General features: G+C 41.6%; 6 protein-coding genes across 6 annotated transcripts; all 6 read right to left on the bottom strand.

Annotated features, from left to right (window-relative positions):
- Positions 1-1,985: 1,985 nt before the first annotated feature.
- LOC114803053 (trace amine-associated receptor 13c-like) lies at positions 1,986-3,005 on the bottom strand. Its single transcript, XM_029002326.1, has one exon. It carries the CDS (start codon positions 2,967-2,969, stop codon positions 1,986-1,988), a length of 984 nt encoding a protein of 327 aa, XP_028858159.1. The 5' UTR covers positions 2,970-3,005.
- Positions 3,006-4,117: 1,112 nt separating this feature from the next.
- LOC114763672 (trace amine-associated receptor 13c-like) lies at positions 4,118-4,885 on the bottom strand. Its single transcript, XM_028953434.1, has one exon. The coding sequence runs from the start codon at positions 4,868-4,870 to the stop codon at positions 4,118-4,120; it is 753 nt and encodes a 250-aa protein (XP_028809267.1). The 5' UTR covers positions 4,871-4,885.
- Positions 4,886-6,056: 1,171 nt separating this feature from the next.
- Positions 6,057-7,183, bottom strand: LOC114763673 (trace amine-associated receptor 13c-like). The gene has a single exon (XM_028953435.1). It carries the CDS (start codon positions 7,181-7,183, stop codon positions 6,149-6,151), a length of 1,035 nt encoding a protein of 344 aa, XP_028809268.1. The 3' UTR covers positions 6,057-6,148.
- Positions 7,184-10,599: 3,416 nt separating this feature from the next.
- Positions 10,600-11,632, bottom strand: LOC114763675 (trace amine-associated receptor 13c-like). Its single transcript, XM_028953436.1, has one exon. It carries the CDS (start codon positions 11,611-11,613, stop codon positions 10,600-10,602), a length of 1,014 nt encoding a protein of 337 aa, XP_028809269.1. The 5' UTR covers positions 11,614-11,632.
- A 2,041-nt stretch (positions 11,633-13,673) lies between these two features.
- LOC114802997 (trace amine-associated receptor 7c-like) lies at positions 13,674-14,450 on the bottom strand. The gene has a single exon (XM_029002212.1). The coding sequence runs from the start codon at positions 14,433-14,435 to the stop codon at positions 13,674-13,676; it is 762 nt and encodes a 253-aa protein (XP_028858045.1). The 5' UTR covers positions 14,436-14,450.
- A 1,681-nt stretch (positions 14,451-16,131) lies between these two features.
- LOC114802998 (trace amine-associated receptor 13c-like) lies at positions 16,132-17,055 on the bottom strand. Its single transcript, XM_029002213.1, has one exon. It carries the CDS (start codon positions 16,870-16,872, stop codon positions 16,132-16,134), a length of 741 nt encoding a protein of 246 aa, XP_028858046.1. The 5' UTR covers positions 16,873-17,055.
- Positions 17,056-21,912: the final 4,857 nt, after the last annotated feature.

A 21,912-nucleotide genomic window follows, 5' to 3' on the forward strand; every position in this document is an offset into this window, starting at 1 on the left:
CCATCCTGAGTGTCATATTGATCCTGTGTTATTATGTTTTCTGATTGTTTTCACCTTTGTCTTATTGTATAAAGCTGCCCAGTTTGTGTCTGTTCGCCGTCGGGTCATTGTTACTGTATGTCTCCCCTGTCCTGTTCACCATGCGTCCTTCTTCCTCGCCATGTCCAGCCACCGTTCCAGCCTCACCATGTCAAACCAGCATGACAATTAGATGCTTTAAGGCCTTTAAAATAGTTGTTTGAAGCTCCCCCATTGTCCAACACAATATACCTCACATGTTATCCTTCATTTTTGCCCTTACTCCTCCCCTACGTCTCAGAGCTCATACAACCTTACACACCCTCCCGGCCTCTAAGGTCAGCTGGTCAGTTGCTCCTTAGTGTGCCAAAGCCGTGCTTTTGCTGCTGCAGCTCTGAGACTGTGGACTGACTTGCCGTTGTATGTTAGACGGGCTTCTTATCTCAGTTTTTAAATCACGCCTGAAAAAACATATTTTCTCCGTAGCTTTTGACACACTGTAAGATGTCAATTTGAAATTATTTTATGTGATTGTGCTTTATTTATTTTATGTTATTATTATAAAATCAGTTTTATTTTATGATCTTACATTTAACTCTATACATATTATTTTATTTTACTCTACATAATGCTCAATTCTCTATACAGCACTTTGGGTCCTAATACTGTATTTTACAGTGCTTTATAAATAAAGGTGGTATGGTATTGAATTTTTCTTCCACTGCCCATGAACCAAAGGTTTCATATATTTGGAGAGAGGCCTTTATGTCTAATTTATGATCAGTAAGTTCAAAAATTGTGGGGCATTGTAGCTGTAGTTGATTTCACTGTGATTTTATTGTCCAGGCTGTTTCCTGTACGTTCTGTGTTTGCGGTTTTGAGCTTAAAAAGTGAAGTGAAAGTGAAGTGATTGTCATTGTGATACACTGCAGCACAGCACACAGTGACACAATGAAATGTGTCCTCTGTATTTAATCATTCAGCCTTGGTGAGCAGAGGCAAAAACCACAAAAAAATATCTGCGTCTAGTGATTATTTGTGTCTAATTCTATCTCTGCTCTAGGGGAAAGACCTAGAAAAGCAGTTCTTAGTTGCTTCCATTAACCATTTATATTGAAGTTGACTGGACTCCATACATAATGCTTGGTGGAACTTGTGTGACTTGTTTTGAAATGAGGATGTTGTCAGGAAGCTGCTCTCCCCTCTTTCCAGTAATATGTCCCACCAGTCTGGGGGTCTCTGTTTACACCGTCTCCACATAATTTTACACAGGTACATGTTGTATCAAAGGGCATCAGAAGAATGGCTGAAAGTTGAAAATCCAGCAGTTTTCCAGATGTCCAAAGCATTAATAGACTAATCATAGATCTAATCCTAATTCTAGTTATTTATGCACCACGTTTGTTTAAAGAGTTTCATGCTTGATTTAATGCAATTCGTAATAATAATGTGTAACCATACTTTTTAAAGAAAGAATTTGACCTTTGCCTGCATTTCTAGTTGGAGAGCCCCACTGCCATTAAAACTAGTAACCACAATGTAGACATTTTTGGTATTCTTATTAAAACATTTCATCAGAATGTAAAGAAACAGAGCAAAAAAAACATCAATTTAGTTGTTAAAGTTGTTAAAATGCTTTTCAATTTCCACCCTGTTTTTTCCTCTTTATGACCATAAAGTTCAAGGTTTCATTTTGCATTGTGGGGGGTGAGAAGCAGAAGGGCATTTCAGCAAAGAATTTTAAAATGGAACAGGCTCATCAAGAATTATTTCTATGTCTTTGTTGTGCCAATTTGTCTATTCAGGTACCATCACTGAGAGCATTTGCAGCTAATTTCTAATATTGCACTAGTGCTGATACACAGTGAATTCACAAAACACATATAATGCATTTCAAATGAAATGTTTCAGGTAAACAAAATCAGGTTTCATGACAGATCTAAAAAAAAATATGAACATCTCAAAACCTACACATGTTTCAGTGAGGAATCAGCACCCAATATTTTGCATGTTAAAATCATTTTCATGCTGTTCTGAAACCATGGATAAAACAAGGCATAGATGACGGGATTGATGGCAGAATTTAGGTAAAACAGCATCACCATGTTGGTTATTACATCATACACATTTTGGCCTTTTATGAAGTCATCCAGCAAAATGCAAACATAATATGGCACCAAGCAGATCAGAAAGACAGACACAAGGACCCCGAACACTTTAGCGGCTTTCCATTCCGATTTCATGGAGTCGCTGTTCTGCACTTCCCTGCATTTGACATTCGCCCGGATTGCAACAGCGTGCCTCTTGGCTATGGCAAAGATTTTAATGTACAGTATGATCATCGTGGCACATGGCAGAACAAATATTACAAAGAGATCGACAGTGGACCACAGTTCGTCTATTGTGAGAAAACACTGTCCTGGACAAATTTTAAAATGTGAAAAAATTCCATTGAAGTACAGCAGAGAACAGTTGTAAGACAGTGAGAGAACCCAGATCATCAGCGAGGCAATAAAAATCACACTGATTGACACTCTCTTAACATAGAAGAACGGGTTACTAAGAGCGACGTAACGTTCTACGGCAACAAGCGAGACATTGTGAATGGACACAAATGTTATTTGGTAGCTAATCATGTTGTACAGTAAACAGAACATCTCTCCGAAAATCCAGCAGGACTCGACCAACATTGTCAAGTGCACCGGCATCAGGAAAAGGCCTACAAGGAAATCCGAAACAGCCAGGGAGAGAATCAAGAGGTTGGTCGGCGTGTGGAGCTGCCTGAAGTGGCAAACGGAGATGATAACGAGCAGGTTCCCACTCACGGTGAAAAGCACCGCGGCCGCGGAGCAAACGTACAGCAGTGCAAGGGCGGGCGAGGCGGCCACCCTTCCGGAGCACGCCGTCAGGTTGTAGCAAAGGTCTGAGAGGTTGACCATGTCCTGAGTCATTGATCCAGACGCACTCTGGTCTGAGTTCAAGGTGAGAAAGATGCCACAGGCGATCATCCGCTGATGCCCCTACCTGTGTGAGATTTTATATGCTTTTCCCCATCTGGTCGTACGTGTTGTTGCCATGGAAATTGTCCACGGATTGGAACGTGGTGTCCCATCTCGGTCATGAACATTCATCCATTAATTTGAGCTTAACAAATCAGTAAAAAAAGCTAATTGGGATTTAATTCCTTCTTTAAACCTTCACTGATGTGCCACAGCATTAAATTAAAGTTAGTAAATGGTCTCCTGTGTAAACTTAGGTTTATTGAATTGAATAGAAGAACAAAACCACACACAAATGGGGGAATGTACCAATATTATATTCATTAAGTAAGCATTTATAACTATAAAACATATAATTTTATAATTAAGTATAGAATTAATATTTGTTGGCACTTTATCCAGTACAGATCTGGATAACGTAAGCACAAGAATAAATTAATTATGTAATGTTTTTGTAGGAGTGAAATGAAAACACTGCTTTCATTTTAGTCCACATTCCCTAACTCCTTTTTTTAAGACGCCTCCATGTATTTTTCAGTCAGCAGTTGACAACTTGCTGCTCAGTGTACTCGGATAGAGACCTGAATCCAATTAGCTTTTTTGAGGGCAAGGCTTCACCTTTTCCACGAGCAATATGAGACATGAAAGATCATAATTTTTTGTGTTATTATTTTAGGGAACATTATATTTGTCTATACCCTTGAATAATGAATGTCCGATCACATTTTATGACAAATTAAAGAAGAAAAACATGAAAGTCAAAGGGGTTTATATATTTTTTTTGCCACTTTATGGCTAAGGTAGGTCATTGCACTGTTAACACAAAAGCCCAAATATATATAAGTCATAGAATCCTTTTGTATTTGGAATGGGAAGTTAACCTTGTAACCTGCTGAATCATTTCTTCCAAATTTAATATAATCAATGTGCTTTTAAGTGGGTGCATTGACTTCATAAAAAGAATTTAACATTGCAGCCATGGCCCAAATTATTTTATTTTGTATTATGTGTTAAAATGCAATGCAAATGTACTTGGCATCTAAAATTGAAAGGAAAAAAAACCTCAATAAGCCCAATGCTGAACAAGCATTCATAATTAATTAAGTGACTCTCAGTACATTTTTCAGGGAGGAGTCACTGCCAAATATCTGAAAGGTTAAAATGATTTTCATGCTCTTTTGAAACCATGGGTAGAATAAAGCATATATTATAGGATTGATAGCAGAATTCAGATAAAACAGAGTCAGAATGTTGCTCAGCACGTTATATAATGATTGGCTCTTAATTAAATCAGCCATTAAAATGCAAACATAGTATGGAACTAAACAAATGAGAAAGACAGACACAAGGATTCCAAACACTTTGGCAGCTTTTCTTTCAGATCTTATGGCATGCACATCCTTTGATCTTCTGTCCTTATTATTAGCCCTAATGGCAACTGCATGCCTCTTGGCTATAGCAAATATTTTAATGTACAGAATCACCATTGTAGCACACGGCAGAATAAATACAACAAAGAGGTCAACAGCAGACCACACTTCACCAATAACTAGAAGACACTCACCAGGACGCATTTCCAGTTCAGTGAAATTCCCATTAAAATAAAGGAGAGCAAAATTGTAGAAGAGTGACACCGCCCAGTTCATTAAAGAGGCAATAAAAATCACATTCAGTGAGACTTTTTTAGAATAGAGGAAAGGGTTACTGAGAGCTATGTAACGTTCTACTGCAACAAGTGAAACATTGTGTATAGAGACAAAGGTCAGTTGAAAGCCAATCATGTTGTAGAGTGCACAGAACAAGGCACCAAACAGCCAGCAGGATTCAACCAGCATTATAAAATGAATTGGCATCACAAAAATGCCAACAAGAAAATCAGAAAAAGCCAGAGAGAGGATCAGGACATTGGTTGGTGTATGGAGTTGTTTGAAGTGGCAAATTGAGATGACAATAAGCAGGTTTCCGCATGTGGTTATGAAAATGACACAAGCAGCACACAGATACAGGAATGTGTAGGGCGCTGATGAAAGGTCTCTCGCTGAGCAGGACGAGTTGGAAGATGGCAGGCTAATCTTCGTAAAATTCATGGATCCTAGAGTAGTTTTGTCCATGTGTTTATGTCAGTGCATTGAAGGCACTGAAACACTGAGGTGCTTTCATGCAAACTCATATAGATCATTCTCAGGATAAACCCCACCTCCAAGCAAAACGTTACATGCAAATGTCACATGATGTCTTACCCAATCAGCAGAAATATGTTTTTTAGTAGTGCTTTTTATTCAGCTTGTTGCACCACTTGCAGCTCAATTTACCAAACAGAGGTTGGAAATACAATGTGGATTTAGCAAATTAATGTAGCTAATCACATTAAAGGGAACATTGTAGCATTCCATAGCTTGTCTCAACAGGAGTTCATCATTAAATGCAGCAACACTCTGTCATGAGTATTACTATAAAATTTTTAATAGTAATAAGGGCAGCTATGGGGCCAAGCGACTAAGGAAGTAAGTTCTAGTAATGATCTAATTTTATAGCAATAATTAATTGTTTTCATTATATAATTAAAGGTAATGTTAACTAATCCTGTAATCTTTAATGATTGAAAGGACAGAATGGTTAATGAAAACCTCAGTAGAAGGTCCAGTGACAATTTAAAAATGCTGAAAAAATTAAAAAATGTATAAATTCTTTATTTATATATTCATTCATATATGTATATTCATTTAACCAGCTATTGATTTTCAGTTATATACAGTATGTATATTCATTTAACCAGCACATAACCAGCTATTGGTATAGTGTCACATTAATCATGTCTCTTTCTGCCTAAACTTATGAAAATTTCTCCCATAACTGAACTGAACTTGTTTACAACCACAAGGTAACAAATACACACAGAAACATCTTTGATGGGAAGTACCATTCTTTATCTGTCTGCCTTCTAATAATATCATGCATCTGTGCTGACCTGTGTTCTTGTATAAATAAAATATTACTCAACTTTGCTGGATATTTCCTATTAAGAAGAAAATCCAGATTTTTAAAGATGCCAAGCCAGTTGGGCTGATGTAATTGTTTAATATCCCACATTTCCAATGGAAATATGAACACAACATGCGCTTGTCTTGCTGTTATCTTGTTCTTGAGAGCACCGTTATTATTGAAGAATCCTTACTGAATATTTTACACGTTAAAATTAGCTTCATGCTTTTCTGAAATGATGGATGAAACAATGCATAAATCATAGGATTAATAGTAGAATTTAGATAAAACAGTGCTAACATGTTTATAGTTAAACTATAATAAAACTTGCTTTTTATAATGCCAAGAAATAAAGAACAAATGTAATATGGTACTAAGCAAACTAGAAAAACTGACACGAGAATCCCAAGGACTTTAGCAGCTTTTCTCTCTGATGTCATCGAGTCACTGCTCTGCACGTCCTTTTTCCTTTTGTTTTTAATGTTGGTCCTAATGGCAATTGCGTGCTTCCTGGCTATGGCAAAAACTTTAACGTAAAGAATCATCATTGTAGCGCACGGCAGAATAAAAACCACCACGAGATCAAAAAAAGCAGATACATCTCCTATACTAACAACGCAGTCTCCAGAGCACGTGTTCACATCAGAAAAATTACCATTAACATAAAGAAGGACAAAATTGTAGAAAAAAGAGACTGCCCAGGTCAGGGAGACTGCAATTAGAGAAACATTGACCGTGGCTTTTAAAGAATAGAGGAACGGGTTGTTTAGGGCCATGTAGCGCTCGACGGCAATGAGGGAAACATTATACACTGAAACACAGGTCAGATGGAAAACGAACAGATTGAAAACCACACAAAATACTGCCCCGAACAACCAGCAAGACTCGATCAGCATTATGAAGCGGAACGGCATCACAAAAACGCCAACAAGAAAATCGGAAAAAGCCAAGGAGAGGATCAGGAAATTGGTCGGGGTTTGGAACTGCTTGAAGTGGCAAACTGAGACGATGACGAGCAGGTTTCCACATGCCGTTATAACAACCAACACCGCGACACACAAATACAAGAACAGATAAAGCTCGTATGATGTGATTTTCTCTGAACAAGACGAATTAGATAGGAGACATAGATGAGTCTGGTTAGCGTTCTCAAGGTACGTCTGTCCTGAGGTCTTCAGGTCCATAACCATCAGCTTTATATTATCTCCCAGCAAGGTTTGAAACAAAATTTTGTTTTTTGGAAATTTATAGTATTTTCTCATACTGACCCCTCCCTTAAAAGCTTGACATAATCACTTTGCCTTGTAAGCAGAAATTGGGAGGGGCTTTTGAGTCTGTAAGGAATAAAACATTCACCAATTAGCCGTAACAACCACCTGACGTTTAGTTGGTCCTCCTGCCCTGACACATCAAGGCATTGACTCTGTTAAATGTCATGAAGGTATCTGCTGCGGTATCTGGCACCAGCGTGCAACGTGGTGACCAGCACATCCCACTGACGCTGAAGAATGAGACCACCTCACCATCCCAACCTTGTGGCCGTGTTCCTCATTCTTCAACCATTTTGCAGTGTGACAGGATTCATTATCCTGATGAAAAAGGACACGTCCGTTGTTTAATGTTTAGGAAGGTGGTATGTGTTCATTTTGGGTTCTTTTTCAAACATTCGCTCTGTATCTCACTATGTGAACGCCCTCGGCATGACTGGTCGTGGAAGCACCAATGACACCACTTCCATTGCAGACGGACCAATGGCAGCGACCCACCAGGAGCCCCGCCTCCCCTATATCATCTGCTGAAGCTCACCGGAGAGGCCTTCTCACACTCTTCCACGTGAGGATCGCTCGACTTTCCTCAGTGCCCAGACTGTGGCTGCCCCCTGCTGACATGTTCACAGGCGAGCTGGCAAGGACCTCGCTGCAGAATGCAGGCTCACAGAGAGCCCTCCCCGAGGGACTTTGTTCTGGTCGAGGTCTAGAAAAGAGATGCAGCCAGGCTGGGCTTTGACCGTCCTGCCCCTCAGGGCAACCTCTGCGTCAAGAGACACCTTTTCCGATTGAAGAGACTTCCTTCTCATCTGCCCCATGCAGACAGTGGCTACCCACTATGTCTGTGTGTGTGAGCAAGGTGGAATGACACTGGGACAAGTCTTGTTCCAGCTGCGTACCCGTCATGGGCTACGCTGTTTTGGACTTTGGTGGCATGGAGGAGCCAGGGCTCTCCAGCCCCCTTCCCACGGCCGAGACCTCAGTGGCTCATCACCTCCACCAGACCAGAGGGGCTTCATTTTCGCTCCCAGGTGAAATGGAGCGCTTCACCGCCTCCATGTTCAAGAAAAATTTTAGCTCATCTGCACTTGCCCAACAAACACTTCATGGGGGCAGTGGTGGCCTAGCAGGTAAGGAAGCCAACCCATAATCGGAAGGTTGTGGGTTTGAGTCTCGAACCGCCAAGGTGCCACTGAGGTGTCACTGAGCAAAGCACCATCCCAACACACTGCTCCCCGGGCGCCTGTCATGGCTGCCCACTGCTCACTAAGGGTGAGGATTAATTTTTTTTAACCTTAATAAAGTGAAGTGATTGTTACATGTGATACGCAGCAGCACAGCACACGGTGCACACAGTAAAATTTGCTCAGTGGCACCTCAGTGGCACCTTGGCAGATCGGGATTCGAACTGGCAACCTTCTGATTACGGGGCCGCTTCCTTAACCGCTAGGCCACCACTGCCCCCAACCTTGCTCCTGATGGTGTACCAAGTGGATCTACTCGAGGAGCTGGGGAAACAGCTGGAACCCAATCCAGTCAACTGGCAGGAGATCTGCATGATCTCAGATTTGAATTTGCGCACTTCACGAGGCGACATTCAGAGCTGCGCCCGTACTCTGGGCCTCCACCTCGCGGGCTGAATCATGTCTCAGTGACCGGGAGAAGGTGGAATTTCTTGACACCCCGGTGGATTGTAAGAAACTGTTTGGCCCAACAGTAGAGGCAATGGGACAGAGGTGCGACCTCCTGAAGAAAGAAGCAGAAGCCCCCTCCCCCCAAGCACGGCTGGGACCCCCGCCGCAAAAACAGGTGCTCCTGGTCTGACTTCAAGTCACCTGGCCCCCAGGCCACTGGGAGGACAGCTGAGACCCGAGCCCAACCCAAGGCCACCAACTTCAAACATGAGATGAAGCCATCATACACGCCGTCGCTGCCGCACCCCCAGCAGTAAGATGCGCGGCAGACCTAGGGATTCATTTCCCTCGCCACAGGGGGACTGCCAGCGCCACGCGATATCTGGCCTTTCCCCTCCTTCGTCCCCCCATGAAACGGGCAAAGCTGTGCATGTTCACTGTTCAATGGCCACTTATGTTCCCCCGTTGCACTCTCTGCCCCCGTCGTCACCTCGCCCCTTTTGTCACGGCCTTGGCAGGCTGGCTCTCAGCTCTCCGCTGGTGACAGAGAGTGAGCAATTTTTTGTTCCGCATGCAACTGGGTGTCGTGTCCGTGAGAAAGACCGTGACTACGGATGCCTGTCTCACAGGCTGGGCCGCTGTGCATGAAGGCAGGGCAGTCAACAGGTAGTCACCGCTTCGAGATGCATATGTATATTACCTCGATCTATTGGCTACTTTTCAGGCTTTGATATTTTCTTGCTGGCTGGTGGAGGCAATCTGCCTAGTTAGAAGTTATCATATAGGGTTATAGTTATCAAAAGAAAATGGGCATTTTAGCCAAAGCCAGTTGGTTCAGATACAAAGGTTTATTTGACTCTCTTTAACAAAAGCTTCTACAAGCAAATCCGAAATTAGAGCGATGATGGGGAGTGTGGCTGATTTGCTTTAATCAACAAACTTGGATTAGAACAAGCAGGCTTCCACATGCTGTTAATAAAAAACCACAGACCGTTTTCGCTAGCCAAAATGTCACACACAACTGACAAAAAGGTGCTTGTAGTTGTGCTTTTTCATGTGGTACAAACCACAGAAGAATTTATGAAACCGAGATTAGAAGCCTGGTGCACTCAGAACTTCAAGAGAATCCATTAATGACTGGTTTCAGTATCTCTTTAAAGATTCATTGCTGTTCATTCTCTTTGCAGGATGTATTAATAAAACAAATCAGAAAGACTGTTAGCTAATATACATGCTGTACAGACTTCTAAAAAAGTAAGGAGAGAAATAAACTTCTTTGGCTTTAAAAAAGGTTTATTCTCCTCTCTGTTTGAGTGACATACTATTAACCAGGAGGATACAGGCAGTCACATTGACCAGCATGTTCAGGAACTACATACAGATATAATAGATAAGTAAAGTGGAGCATCTAAAAATTAAACATAGACAATGATACAAAAAATATTTTATGGTATCAGTACTCACATGATAGCTGAAGGCCTAAAGCCTTGAAAACACCTTAAAGACTAAAATGAAGTCGTGACATTCAACGATCATTCCCTAAAATAGGCCCATGCAAAGCAATATTCCATGCACTTTTATTCCGATATGGCAAGGACACATATTATCACTCTCATTTACATGTCAAAATGACACTTGGTCCGAAAGATAACAGCAGAAACTATATAAAACCAATGAACAAATATATCTGTGTGACCTTCATTTTGTTCTTGAGAGCACATTTATTATCGAAGAGTCCTTACTGAATATCTTACAAGTTAAAATTAGCTTCATGCTTTTCTGAAATGATGGGTGAAAAAGGGCATATATCATAGGATTAATGGTAGAATTGAGATAAAACAGCGTCAGAGTTTTATCAATTAATCCATAATAGAATTGGCTTTTAATAAAGCCTAGAAATAAGGAACTAATATAAAATGGCACTAAGCAAACTAGGAAGACTAACACCAGAATTCCGAGGACTTTAGCAGCTTTTCTCTCCGATTTCATTGAGTCACTGTTCTGGAGATCGTTTTTCCTCCTGTCTTTGATGTTAGCCCTAATGGCAATTGCGTGCTTCCTGGCTATGGCAAAAACCTTTAAGTACAGAATCATCATTGTAGCACATGGTAGAACAAACACCACTATAAGGTCGAAAATAGCAGATCCATCCCCTACTATGACATGGCAGTCCTCGGAGCATGCAGTCACATCGGAAAAATTCCCATTAACATAAAGCAGTACAATGTTATAGAGAAGGGACAGAACCCATGTGAGTACTATTACAGAAAGAATTACATTGACCGTGGCTTTTAAAGAATAGAGGAACGGGTTGTTTAGGGCCATGTAACGTTCAACAGCAATGAGGGAAACATTATACACAGAAACACAGGTCAGATGGAAAACGAACAGATTGAAAACTACACAAAATACTGCCCCAAACAACCAGCAAGACTCAATCAGCATTATGAAGCGGAATGGCATCACAAAAACGCCAACAAGAAAGTCAGAGAAAGCCAGGGAGAGGATCACAAAGTTGGTCGGGGTGTGGAACTGCTTGAAGTGGCAAACCGAGATGATGACGAGCAGGTTTCCACACGCCGTTATAACAACCACTGCTGCAACACACAAATACAGAAATGCGTAAAGTCCTGGAGACGTGTTGTTGCCTGAACAAGATGTGTTGGATGGGAGAAGGCATTGATGAGTTTGGTTGACTTTGTCATGACTCATTGGCCCGGGCGTCTTGGAAAATGACACGGTCTGGAACAGTACACTCTTTAGTGCATATTTATTTCCTCTAGCCAACCCCTCCCTTAAAGGTATATTGTCTTGTGAACAATAAATGGGAGTGGCTTTTCACAAAAAAAAAAAAATCCTCCTGCCCCAGCATAATTCCATGGTGCTGAGAGAAGGACAGAAGAGATAAAGATTAGAAGGTTTAATTGTGCCATGCATTAAAAATGAAACCGCTTTGGATTGGTGTCGCCACCACCAGCAACATTTTTAAATCAAACTCAACCATAATTAATGTTTCTCTACAGAAATTTTTATGAACAATACAGTGGCATAAACTGGTCATATTCTAGGTCTAGTGTACTTTATTTTTTGTTTCACGAAATGTGAGAACAAATAATGTTAGACTGATAAATCATCTTACCATTTGATTGCAGGGACAGCTTAAAGCAACACAAAAATGAACAAATCAGATTTAAAAAACAATTAATAAACATTTATCATGATATCAGGAACTCAGAACAGTGAGATCTTAATGATCTAGGTGGATTTGCATGTTGGCTCAAAATATGACTGCAAGCAGTTCGATGTGTTGGCAATAAATTGCTGTAAAGCTCACTGAATTAAAAAAAACAGTATTATTTGTCAGATATCTACAATATTATTTATATTAACATGAAGCTGGACAACTTTAACAAAGTGTAGGCCTGATAAAATTGTAGCATGTGGACAGTATGGGGTAAAAGTGAAAAGAAGTGCACTGAATGGGCTATGACTCCAATGGTGGCCGAATGCCAGACTGTAGCCAGCGGAACAGACTGGAAAAACCTGCGGATGACCAGGCCCCCACCAGATGTCGCTGCGCAAGCGTCATGAATAAAGCAGCGCAAGCCATGATCTGCAATTCAGTCAGTGTCTCAAAATCAAATATTCACTGACACCTCAAAAAACCTAAATCAAGTGATGTAATGTGTTTCGGTGGAAAAGTAAGACATGAAATGTTCCTACAAAATCAGGCTGTGGAGGTAAATCAGTGAAATAAAAAAAAGAAAAGCAATAAAAAAAATGTTATTCCCATTTCACATATCACCTGTCATTGCTGCCCACTGCTCACTAAGGTGATGGGTTAAAAACAGAGGACACATTTTATGTGCTGTGCTGTGTTACAAAACAACAACAATCCCTTCACACAAGGATTCCAAGGACTTTAGCAGCTTTTTGCTCTGATACCATGGAGTCATGATTGTGCAGATCTCTCCTCTCCCTATATTTACATTTACAGCATTTATCAGACGCCCTTATCCAGAGCGAATGAAAAAGATCACAGATGCTTTTAAATCTGCAAAAATCTTGTTCAAAAAAAGAAGTGCAAAATTGTACAGCAGTGAGGTCATCCACATGAGCGAAGATGTGGTGAGAATAACATTCACTGAAACTTTTAAGGAATCGAGAAATTGGTTTCTTAGGGTTATGAAGTGATCAAACATGATGAGAGAAACATTACACACGAAGACACAGGTCAAAGGGAATCACAAAGTCATGTCCTTGAAGTTGTGAGGCCATGACGCTCGCCACCACGTCCCTCACTGACATCGGACCAGAATTCTCAATTCCCCAGCAATGTGGATGGAGATTGAAATACCACTTCATAGAAGCATTTTTTACTTTATTCAGGTCACTTGTCTTACATATGTTCATTTCTACATATAACTGTGTGCGTCTGTGTAAATTGGCCATTCTTTGCACAGTTGTGACTTTTGGAGGAGAAAGTAATGAATGCGACATTTCACATGCAGACAGCACAGCCTCTGTTTTGAAATACTGCATTCATATCTCTTCAAAATTCCCAGACATAACTTTTATTGGCATTTACAGGATGGTTTAGTATATAGCATATTCGTTGAAATATTCCTGACCAATTTTATTTGCTGTTAAGCCTAAGCACTATATGTGTTAGTAATCTGGAAAGCCACTGAAATATAAGAGTGACATACACACAGCAGATTTACTCCAAGATTATAAACCCACTCAATGAGCATGCTGGCTCTGCATAAAACTCAATTTGCTTTCAGCAACACATTCATAGTTGAAGAGTCCTTACTTAATATTCTACAAGTTAATATCAGAATCATGCTTTTCCGAAATGAGGGATGAAAAAATGCATAAATGACAGGATTGAAGGTAGAATTAAGATAAAACAATGTTAATGTTGCAATGATCAAAGTATCTAATAATTTACTCACAAAGCCATTAATTATGGAACAAGTATAATAAGGTACTAAACAAAAGAGAAAGACAGCAACTAGAATTCCCAGAGCTTTAGCAGCTTTTCTCTCTGATCTCATGGAGGCGTTATTCTTCAGATCACTTCTTCTAATCTCCTTAATGTTGGCCCTGATTGCAATTGCATGCCTTCTGGCTATGGCAAAGATTTTAACATAAAGAACCATCATTATAGCACATGGCAGAATAAAAACAACTGTAAGGTCAAATATACCCGATACCGGCCCTAAAGCAGGAAGACAAACTCCATCGCACACTTTGAAATCAGTAAAGTTCCCATTAACGTAAAGAAGAGCAAAATTATAGAACACCGAGACAACCCAGATAAGCACTGTTGTGGTGAAAATCATGTTGGCTGAGGCTTTTGAGGAATAGAAAAATGGGTTACTAAGGGCTATGTAGCGATCAAGGGCGATGAGAGAAACATTATATACTGAAATGAACGTCAGGTTGTACAAAACGAAATAGAACAGAACACAAAACATGGCCCCAAATAACCAGCAAGACTCAATCAGCATTACGAAATGAAACGGCATCACAAAAGCTCCAACAAGAAAATCCGAAACAGCTAGAGAGAGGATCACGAAGTTGGTCGGTGTGTGGAACTGCTTGAAGTGGCAAACAGAGATGATGACGAGCAGGTTCCCACACGTCGTTATAAAAACCACCGCTGCGACACTCAAATACAGAAATGCGTAAACTCCAGGCGATGCAACGTCCTCTGGACACGATGCAGTGGAGGACAGGAGGCCGATAATAGTCTGGTTAGCATTCAGATCCATATGATAGACAATGAAGCCTGGTCCTGATGTGTGTGTCTTTAAGTCTCAAACACTTTGACTGAAGTGCTCCTTGAAAGTGCAAATTTATATGCCTTCCTTCATCCAACTCCTCCCATAAAGGAAACCCTGATTTTGAGGCCTTTATTCAATGTAATAATGCACTCCCACTAAAATCTTGCAAAACATCAAATGAAACCCAATATTTAGAGTGACCACACCGATCCTCACTTTCCATAATCACTTATTTCTAATCAGTTGCTGGAGCCTGTCATGGGACACTGGGTACAAGGCGGGGTCTTACACAGGGGCGGCAGCCCACTGCAGGGCATGTGCTCACACTGTTAGTGTAGCAAATACATTTAGAGGGCATTCCTTTTGTTGCCGAGAGGAAAGGGGAGATCCCGGATGAAAACCATAGGAAAGTTGCCTGACTTACGTCCATGGAGGTGTGATGCCTTGGGCACCATGACCACAATCCCGCTACATGTGCACTTGTGAGCAAAATCTCCAATCAAACCACCCTACGTTTGATTTGTCTATGTTTTTTTAACTACTCTGAGTATGTGAGGTGTACCAGAGGGTCACCCAGAAGGATCTTCATGCCAAAGCTGAAATCACCACTGCATGGAGGATTTGCTTGTATACAAAATGCATGCATATCTTTAAAAATGAACAAAAATGGTCCCTCTCTGAATTCATTTAGAAACCTTGAGGTTTCTCAATGTAAATTTTTCATTATGTTCAGGTGGTTGTCTTTCTTTAGCCTACTGAGATGTATACAGACTGTGCCAATCACTGTGCTCACATGTTCTTATGTCTACATACACCTTATCATTGCTTGGATCCCTGGTACTTTCATGACATTAATTTTACAATAGGTACAATTACAACTGTGTCCAAAGTATTTGTAAAAATTATAAAAACAATGTGCTAGTAGCCAATTTTTTTTATTTATTTAAAAACATTTCTAATCAGTAAATTACCTCTAAAAGCAATACCCCTAAACTGGTGTACATACCGTATTTGTTGTGCTCATGTTCATGTAATTATTTTCAGATTAATGTATATTTTATGAAGTGTTTAAATTGAATTCATTTTGGTAAAAAATTATACCTAATTTTTTCCATAAAATACTGTGCAAGACATGAAGGCAAAACGATAGATATTGTGGTTTTCAACACTGTCCGATGAAAAGCATTTACTTTATTTATAATTATGCTTCTATCACTAACCAATGAAAATGATGCTAAACATATCATATAGGGCAATTCTGCATTTAAGGCTTACTGTCATGCTGATCCATTTATAGTACATGCTTAGAATAAACACAAAAAATATAACAATTATTATCACACACACACACGCACGCACGCACGCATGCACACACACACACACACACACACACACACACACACACACACACACACACACATATGTGTGTGCAGTCATGCTATTTAACTTTAATCAGTGAAGAGTCTGCCCTACATATATGATGTGATAAAAGGAGTTTTATACACTTCTGAAACCAGGGGTAAAACAGAGCATAAATGACAGGATTTACAGAAGAATTCAGATAAAATAAAGCCATTGTATAATTTATTAGCTCATCAAAGGGCAAGTAATGTGTGGCGCCTGACATGAAACTGCAAATGTAGTATGGAACTAAGCACAGCAGAAAGACAGACACCACGATGCCAAGCACTTTTGCAGCTTTCCTCTCTGATCTCCTCACATCGCCATTGTTATGATTGTCCCTTTGAATATTAATTCTTTTGATGTGCCTCTTAACAATTGTGAAAATTCTGATGTACAAAATGCACATCAACGAGCACGGCAGCACAAAGACGACCACAAAATCAACGACTGACCATATTTTCCCTGCTGCAGCAGGGCAGTCCCCGGGGCAGACTGCAAGTAGAACTGTAAAAAAATCATTAAAGTACAGAAGAGCAAAGTTATAAATGAATGACACCGCCCAGTTAAGTGAAGCAACGATGACTGAAAGTTTCACAGACACCTGCTTGGAGTAAAAGAAGGGATTATTCAGAGCAAAATAACGATCCATAGCAATGAGAGCAACATTATGAACAGACGAGCTGCTCAGGTGGAAGGAAGCGAAGCTGTAGAACAGGCACACGCTTTGTCCAAAGATCCAGCACGACTCTATCAACCAAGTGAACTGCAGGGGCATCACAAACAGCCCCACAAGAAGGTCAGAGAAGGCCAGGGAGAGGATGAGAACGTTGGTCGGCGTGTGCAGCTGCTTGAAGTGACAGACAGAGGCGACGACGAGCAAGTTTCCGCACACGGTCAGCAGGACGACGGCTGCAGCGGCCGCGTACAGTGAGATGTACGCCGGGGTCGAGGCAGGGCTTCCTGCGCAGGGCGAACAGCTGTCGGAGGAGTTTACTTTTAGGAGTGCTGCCACGATTGCAGACTTCTGAGAATTCTGTGACATGGCCGGTGCTCTGGATCAGCCTGCAGATGGTGGGGTGTTTTTTTTTTTTATATATTTGCATCTCTAGTACTGCCTCTCTCTCTTTTTTTTTAACCCCACCCCTAATAAAGACTCGCATGTAGATCTGATTATGTGAAAAATGACATCATCTTAAATTAATTCCTCTGACAATCTAATTTTTGCACACCTCCAGTGGATTATACAGAGAATTATTGTTCACGATTAATCAGCACCATTTCTAAAATAAATAATAGATAAATACATACAGAATAGCAACAAGTAAGGGCACATAAATGTTACTATCATATTTTTACTGTGTTTCTGTTATTGTTACTGTGAAATTTTATGGGAGTTGAAAAATAAGTTAAACTTTATGAAATTTTTTTTATTTTTGTTTTGTACAATTGTGGACTGAAAAACTAAAGGAGCATCGTGCAAAAGTTCTGGCACCCCAATACACTGGAGTTTTTCTCAGGCCAGAGCAAAAATTGTGTGATATGGAAAACCAAATTGTGACAATCTGTGATAATCTGTGATCATAAAACAGCCAAAGCTGCAACACGCGGCCTGTGTAAACAATCACCTGAGCGCAAATAATAATTGGAGTAGAGAGGCTTACTTTCTGAGGAGTAGAGCTGAGGAAGATTAAATGCTGAATGTCACTCGGTTCCATGTTTGTGACAGGCACGTGACCAGAATCATGTGACAGGAGCCCCTCCCTTCCTCCAGGGCCGATCCCTGACGGCCCCGGGACAGAGGAGGAGCACCACCGGCACTCAGCGGTGAGGACCAGGTCTACATTGACCCTGCCGGGGACCCAGGACTGTTCCTCCAGGTCGTAGCCCATCCAGTAGACAAGGTATTGGGTGCCCCTGCCCCGCTGACGTGAGTCCAAATTCCATTCCACAGAATATGTGGGCCCACCTTCAATTACTCATGGAGAAGGTTGTCCTGGAGCAGGAGAAGGATGCCAGGGTGACAGTTTTCTGGACTCGGTGCGCAGGTGAAGGTTCTCGGTGGCCAGCCACACAAACAGGTCAACAGATGATGCCATCTCCATGGGCCTCCATACAGTGCTGTGCCACCTAGAGCAAACAGGAACGTATGCAAGGCGGCTGTTTATGGTCTATAGTTCTGCATTCAATTCCATATGGCCCATCAGATTGTTCTACGCATGTCTGTGCCCGGAGAGTGGGGACCCATGACCCCATTGCAGGACAGCCGGTAGATAGGCTGCTGGCATGTACAGTCATCCAGTTGGAACTGTTGTGGGGAGATCAGTGGCCTGTTCTGTTTAGACCCTGTTCTCCAGATCCCATTGGAGGGAACCAACAATCATCTTTGATGGCATGATGGGTGATGGATTGGGTGACTCTATGTCAGGTGTGCTCCTGTCGGGATAGTGCGTCGGCCTTGATATTTAGACTGCATGGCCTGTAGGAAAGGTGGAAGTCGAGATGTTCAAAGAACACACTCTGGGGCGAGATAACAAACCCAGGGAAGTGGTGGAGCACTGGGGGGAATGTGTATTTTTCCAGCTTACAGTACAGCCAGTGGGTGAGCAGTCTCTTTAAAATTGCCCTCATAAGCTGGACGTGGGTCTCTAGTAAAGGGAATTGCTGGAAGACAGCATACAGAGCTCAAACTGAATCACTACGGTGTCCTAACGCCCCATTGGGATGAAAAACAGCGTCATGTGGTCAGGGCCAGAGGAGAACGTTTTTTCACAGGTGTATGGCCTGATGGTGCCCTTTTGCAGCACTTCCAACATGTACTTCTCTATAAACTGGTGTTCGGCCTTGGTGAGGGCATATCTGTGACCCTGGGGAGGCACCGTGCCAGGCAGCAATTCGATAGCCATATCTTCCGGCTGATGAGGAGGATGTTGACTGGCATTTTGAGGGTTGAAGATTCATGGTATCATGGAGGGATGCAAGGTCATTGTATAATGATGTTACTGCTTCCAGATTCAGGGAAACAGAGATAGTGGTGAGGGTATGCATGGTGCTTGTGGCTGGAGACAGTGTTGGTGGTAGTATAGACCCCAGTCGAGACTCCAATTCGTGGGTTGTCCCAGGAGAAGAGGTGAGGTCACCATTAGGATGATGTAGAACAAAATGCATTCTTGGTGAGTGTCCATGCATAATTGGAGGGGTGAGGTCTGTAGGTGAATGAGACTGGATGCCACTGACTAGCCTTCAACATCGGCGATGGTGAGTGATCAGTGAAGGTTCGAGTGGGATTTTGTGTATTTTGCCAAATGCTGAGTTAATTCCTGGATGCAGCAGAGTTTATGAAGGTAGAGGTCTTTTATTTGTGCTGACCCCAAGTCGGAGCCATGGGAAGGGTCAACCGTGATTATTGGGTCAATAGTGGCGAGTGGACCCAGCTGGTCGTGCCACTCCGATCAGCTGGTTGGCGCATTTCCCGGCCATGTGGGGTAGATGACTTGATGATGTGTGGGAGAAGAACAATAAGCACATAGTCCCTCCTGTTCCTGAGAGGTGAGGGTGGACCTGCCCATCCATTGGTTCTGTAGCCTCAGCACACGATCTCATGGGAATCTTCGAGGTGATGACACACAATGTGACAAAATCCACAGGGTTAATATTGGGCTCAGTCATTCTGTCACACTGGAGTTGCTGAGCAGAGTGAATGTTGTGACCAGAGTCATGTGATGGTTCTTGGGTTCTAGTTATTTAGCACACCGAGCTATTATTTACCCAAAACCAATGTTAGGATGAAGATTTCACATAGGCTTGTCCAGGCAACGTTTCTAAACAAATTAATTTAGAGGACACCCTCTAAATTAATAAAAGGACACCCCCTCACTAACCAAAGCATTGCAACTAACAAAGGATGGTACTTTTGACTTTGCATGTTGTTTACCTTGTAATGGAGTTGCAAATTAGCTCAGTGCTCAGGCCAGCTTGAATTTGCTGTGACCTTGTCTCATCCCTGCCCTAACATTTGCCTGTCACAAGTAGCAAATTTTGAGTTTGAACCTGTGATTTTGTGGTCTTCATGTTTATAGGTGAGTTTGTTAACCACTAGACTACTGAACTGAAAAAAGTGAACAGCGGCTAACATTACAGTGTATGGATGCACAGTGGAAAACCATTTTTTTCTCATTACAGTAGTTGAAAAATATTAGTTTGCTCTTTTAATCTAAGCTGTCTAATTTATACACATGAGTAATTTTTTACTTTACTATACTGCTACTGACAACAGGTTTGTTTGGTTTATTCATACAATACTAAACAATACTAAAATATCTGCTGTAACAGTTTAATAAAGTTTAGCCAATCTTCACTTTATTTTCACTGTACCACCCATCAGGCCAATTGTGTCTACCTGTTTTGTTCTCCTGTCTCACCTGCACCTTTTATATAGTACCTTAGTTTCTTCAGTCATTGCTTGGTTTTGCCCATGTATGTTTCATGTACACATTGCACCAGTGGTCATTGGTGTTGTTTCTGGATTGCTTCATTTTGTTTTCCATTAAAATATTCTTCACACACATTACTCACTTCCTGTTCCTAAGTTGTCAAGTAGTTGAAAAAGATGGAGGCTACGACGACATCAAGGATGGGTGGTAGTAGCCTAGTGTGTAACACACTCGCCTATGAACCAGAAGACCCAGCTTAAAATCCCACTTACTACCATTGTGTCCCTGAGCAAGACACTTAACCCTAAGTTGATCAAGGGGGGACTGTCCCTGTAACTACTGATTGTAAGTCGCTCTGGATAAGGGCGTCTGATAAATGCTGTAAATGTAAATGTAAATGTATGGCATCATGGTGCTGAGGAGCACAAAGACAAGGACTGGGTGAGTGCCCGGAACATTCCTCCAACCTGACTGGAGGGATTGTTCACTGAGGATGACTGGGATCGTCCTGTCCTGACAAAATGTAGACTTCCTTCAGTGTTGTGAAACCAACACCCTAATCACAAGGCAGTGGTGGCCTAGCGGTTAAGTAAGCGGACCCATAATCAGGTTTCTGGTTCAAATCCCGAACCACCAAGGTGCCGATAAGGTGCCACTGAGCAAAGCACCGTCCCCACACACTGCTCCCCAGGTGCCTGTCATGGCTGCCCACTGCTCACTAAGGGTGATGGTTAAAAGCAGAGGACACATTTCGTTGTGTCACCATGTACTGTGCTGCAGTGTTTCACAATGACAATCACTTCAATTTTACTTCAAACATGTACCTCCTCCTCATAGCCTCCCTGCACCCATTTCAGCTCCCTGTCCCCTGGTATAAATAAGCATCCCCTTATTTGAACCCAGCAGGGTGTCCAGGTTCAGGGCAAGGCATCAGGATCCTTTCGTGCTTCTGGTACATCAGAGATTCCAGATGGGTTGTGAGGGAAGCAACCTCTGACAAGGACAAGTGAGTGCAAGCTTCTGAGTTCCCAGGACCCGTTGATGCCATTGCCAGCCCCATGGAGATCTGTCTGTGGTTTGTCTCTTCCATGTGCTTTCATTTTCAGATTGGCCAGGTCCCCTTTTGTTTTATATTAAAATTTGTTATTGACTTGCTTCCTCCTTCCTTGTGCAATATATGACGGGCCTATTAGGCCTAGTTAAATATAATTCACAGTTTAAAATGCAATCAGTGAATCACTGTGTGATATGGTTTACTGTTATTCATAATATGTGAGCATTACTTAATTGAATTTGTTGAGGGATGTCTTTAGTAATTCATTGACTTAAGCCTGGAAGATGTTTTGAAGTCATCTTGTAACTTTGTTATAGAAATATTAAAATGT

This window comes from Denticeps clupeoides, chromosome 14 (assembly GCF_900700375.1).
Source record: "Denticeps clupeoides chromosome 14, fDenClu1.1, whole genome shotgun sequence".
In the NCBI taxonomy this organism is placed as follows: domain Eukaryota; kingdom Metazoa; phylum Chordata; class Actinopteri; order Clupeiformes; family Denticipitidae; genus Denticeps; species Denticeps clupeoides.

Excerpts from the sequence above, each read along its gene's own strand:
- LOC114763672 (XM_028953434.1), bottom strand. The coding sequence starts at position 4,870 with ATGCCAATTCATTTTATAATGCTGGTTGAATCCTGCTGGCTGTTTGGT.
- LOC114803053 (XM_029002326.1), bottom strand. The coding sequence starts at position 2,969 with ATGACTCAGGACATGGTCAACCTCTCAGACCTTTGCTACAACCTGACG.
- LOC114802998 (XM_029002213.1), bottom strand. The coding sequence starts at position 16,872 with ATGCCCCTGCAGTTCACTTGGTTGATAGAGTCGTGCTGGATCTTTGGA.
- LOC114763673 (XM_028953435.1), bottom strand. The coding sequence starts at position 7,183 with ATGGACCTGAAGACCTCAGGACAGACGTACCTTGAGAACGCTAACCAG.
- LOC114763675 (XM_028953436.1), bottom strand. The coding sequence starts at position 11,613 with ATGAGTCATGACAAAGTCAACCAAACTCATCAATGCCTTCTCCCATCC.
- LOC114802997 (XM_029002212.1), bottom strand. The coding sequence starts at position 14,435 with ATGCCGTTTCATTTCGTAATGCTGATTGAGTCTTGCTGGTTATTTGGG.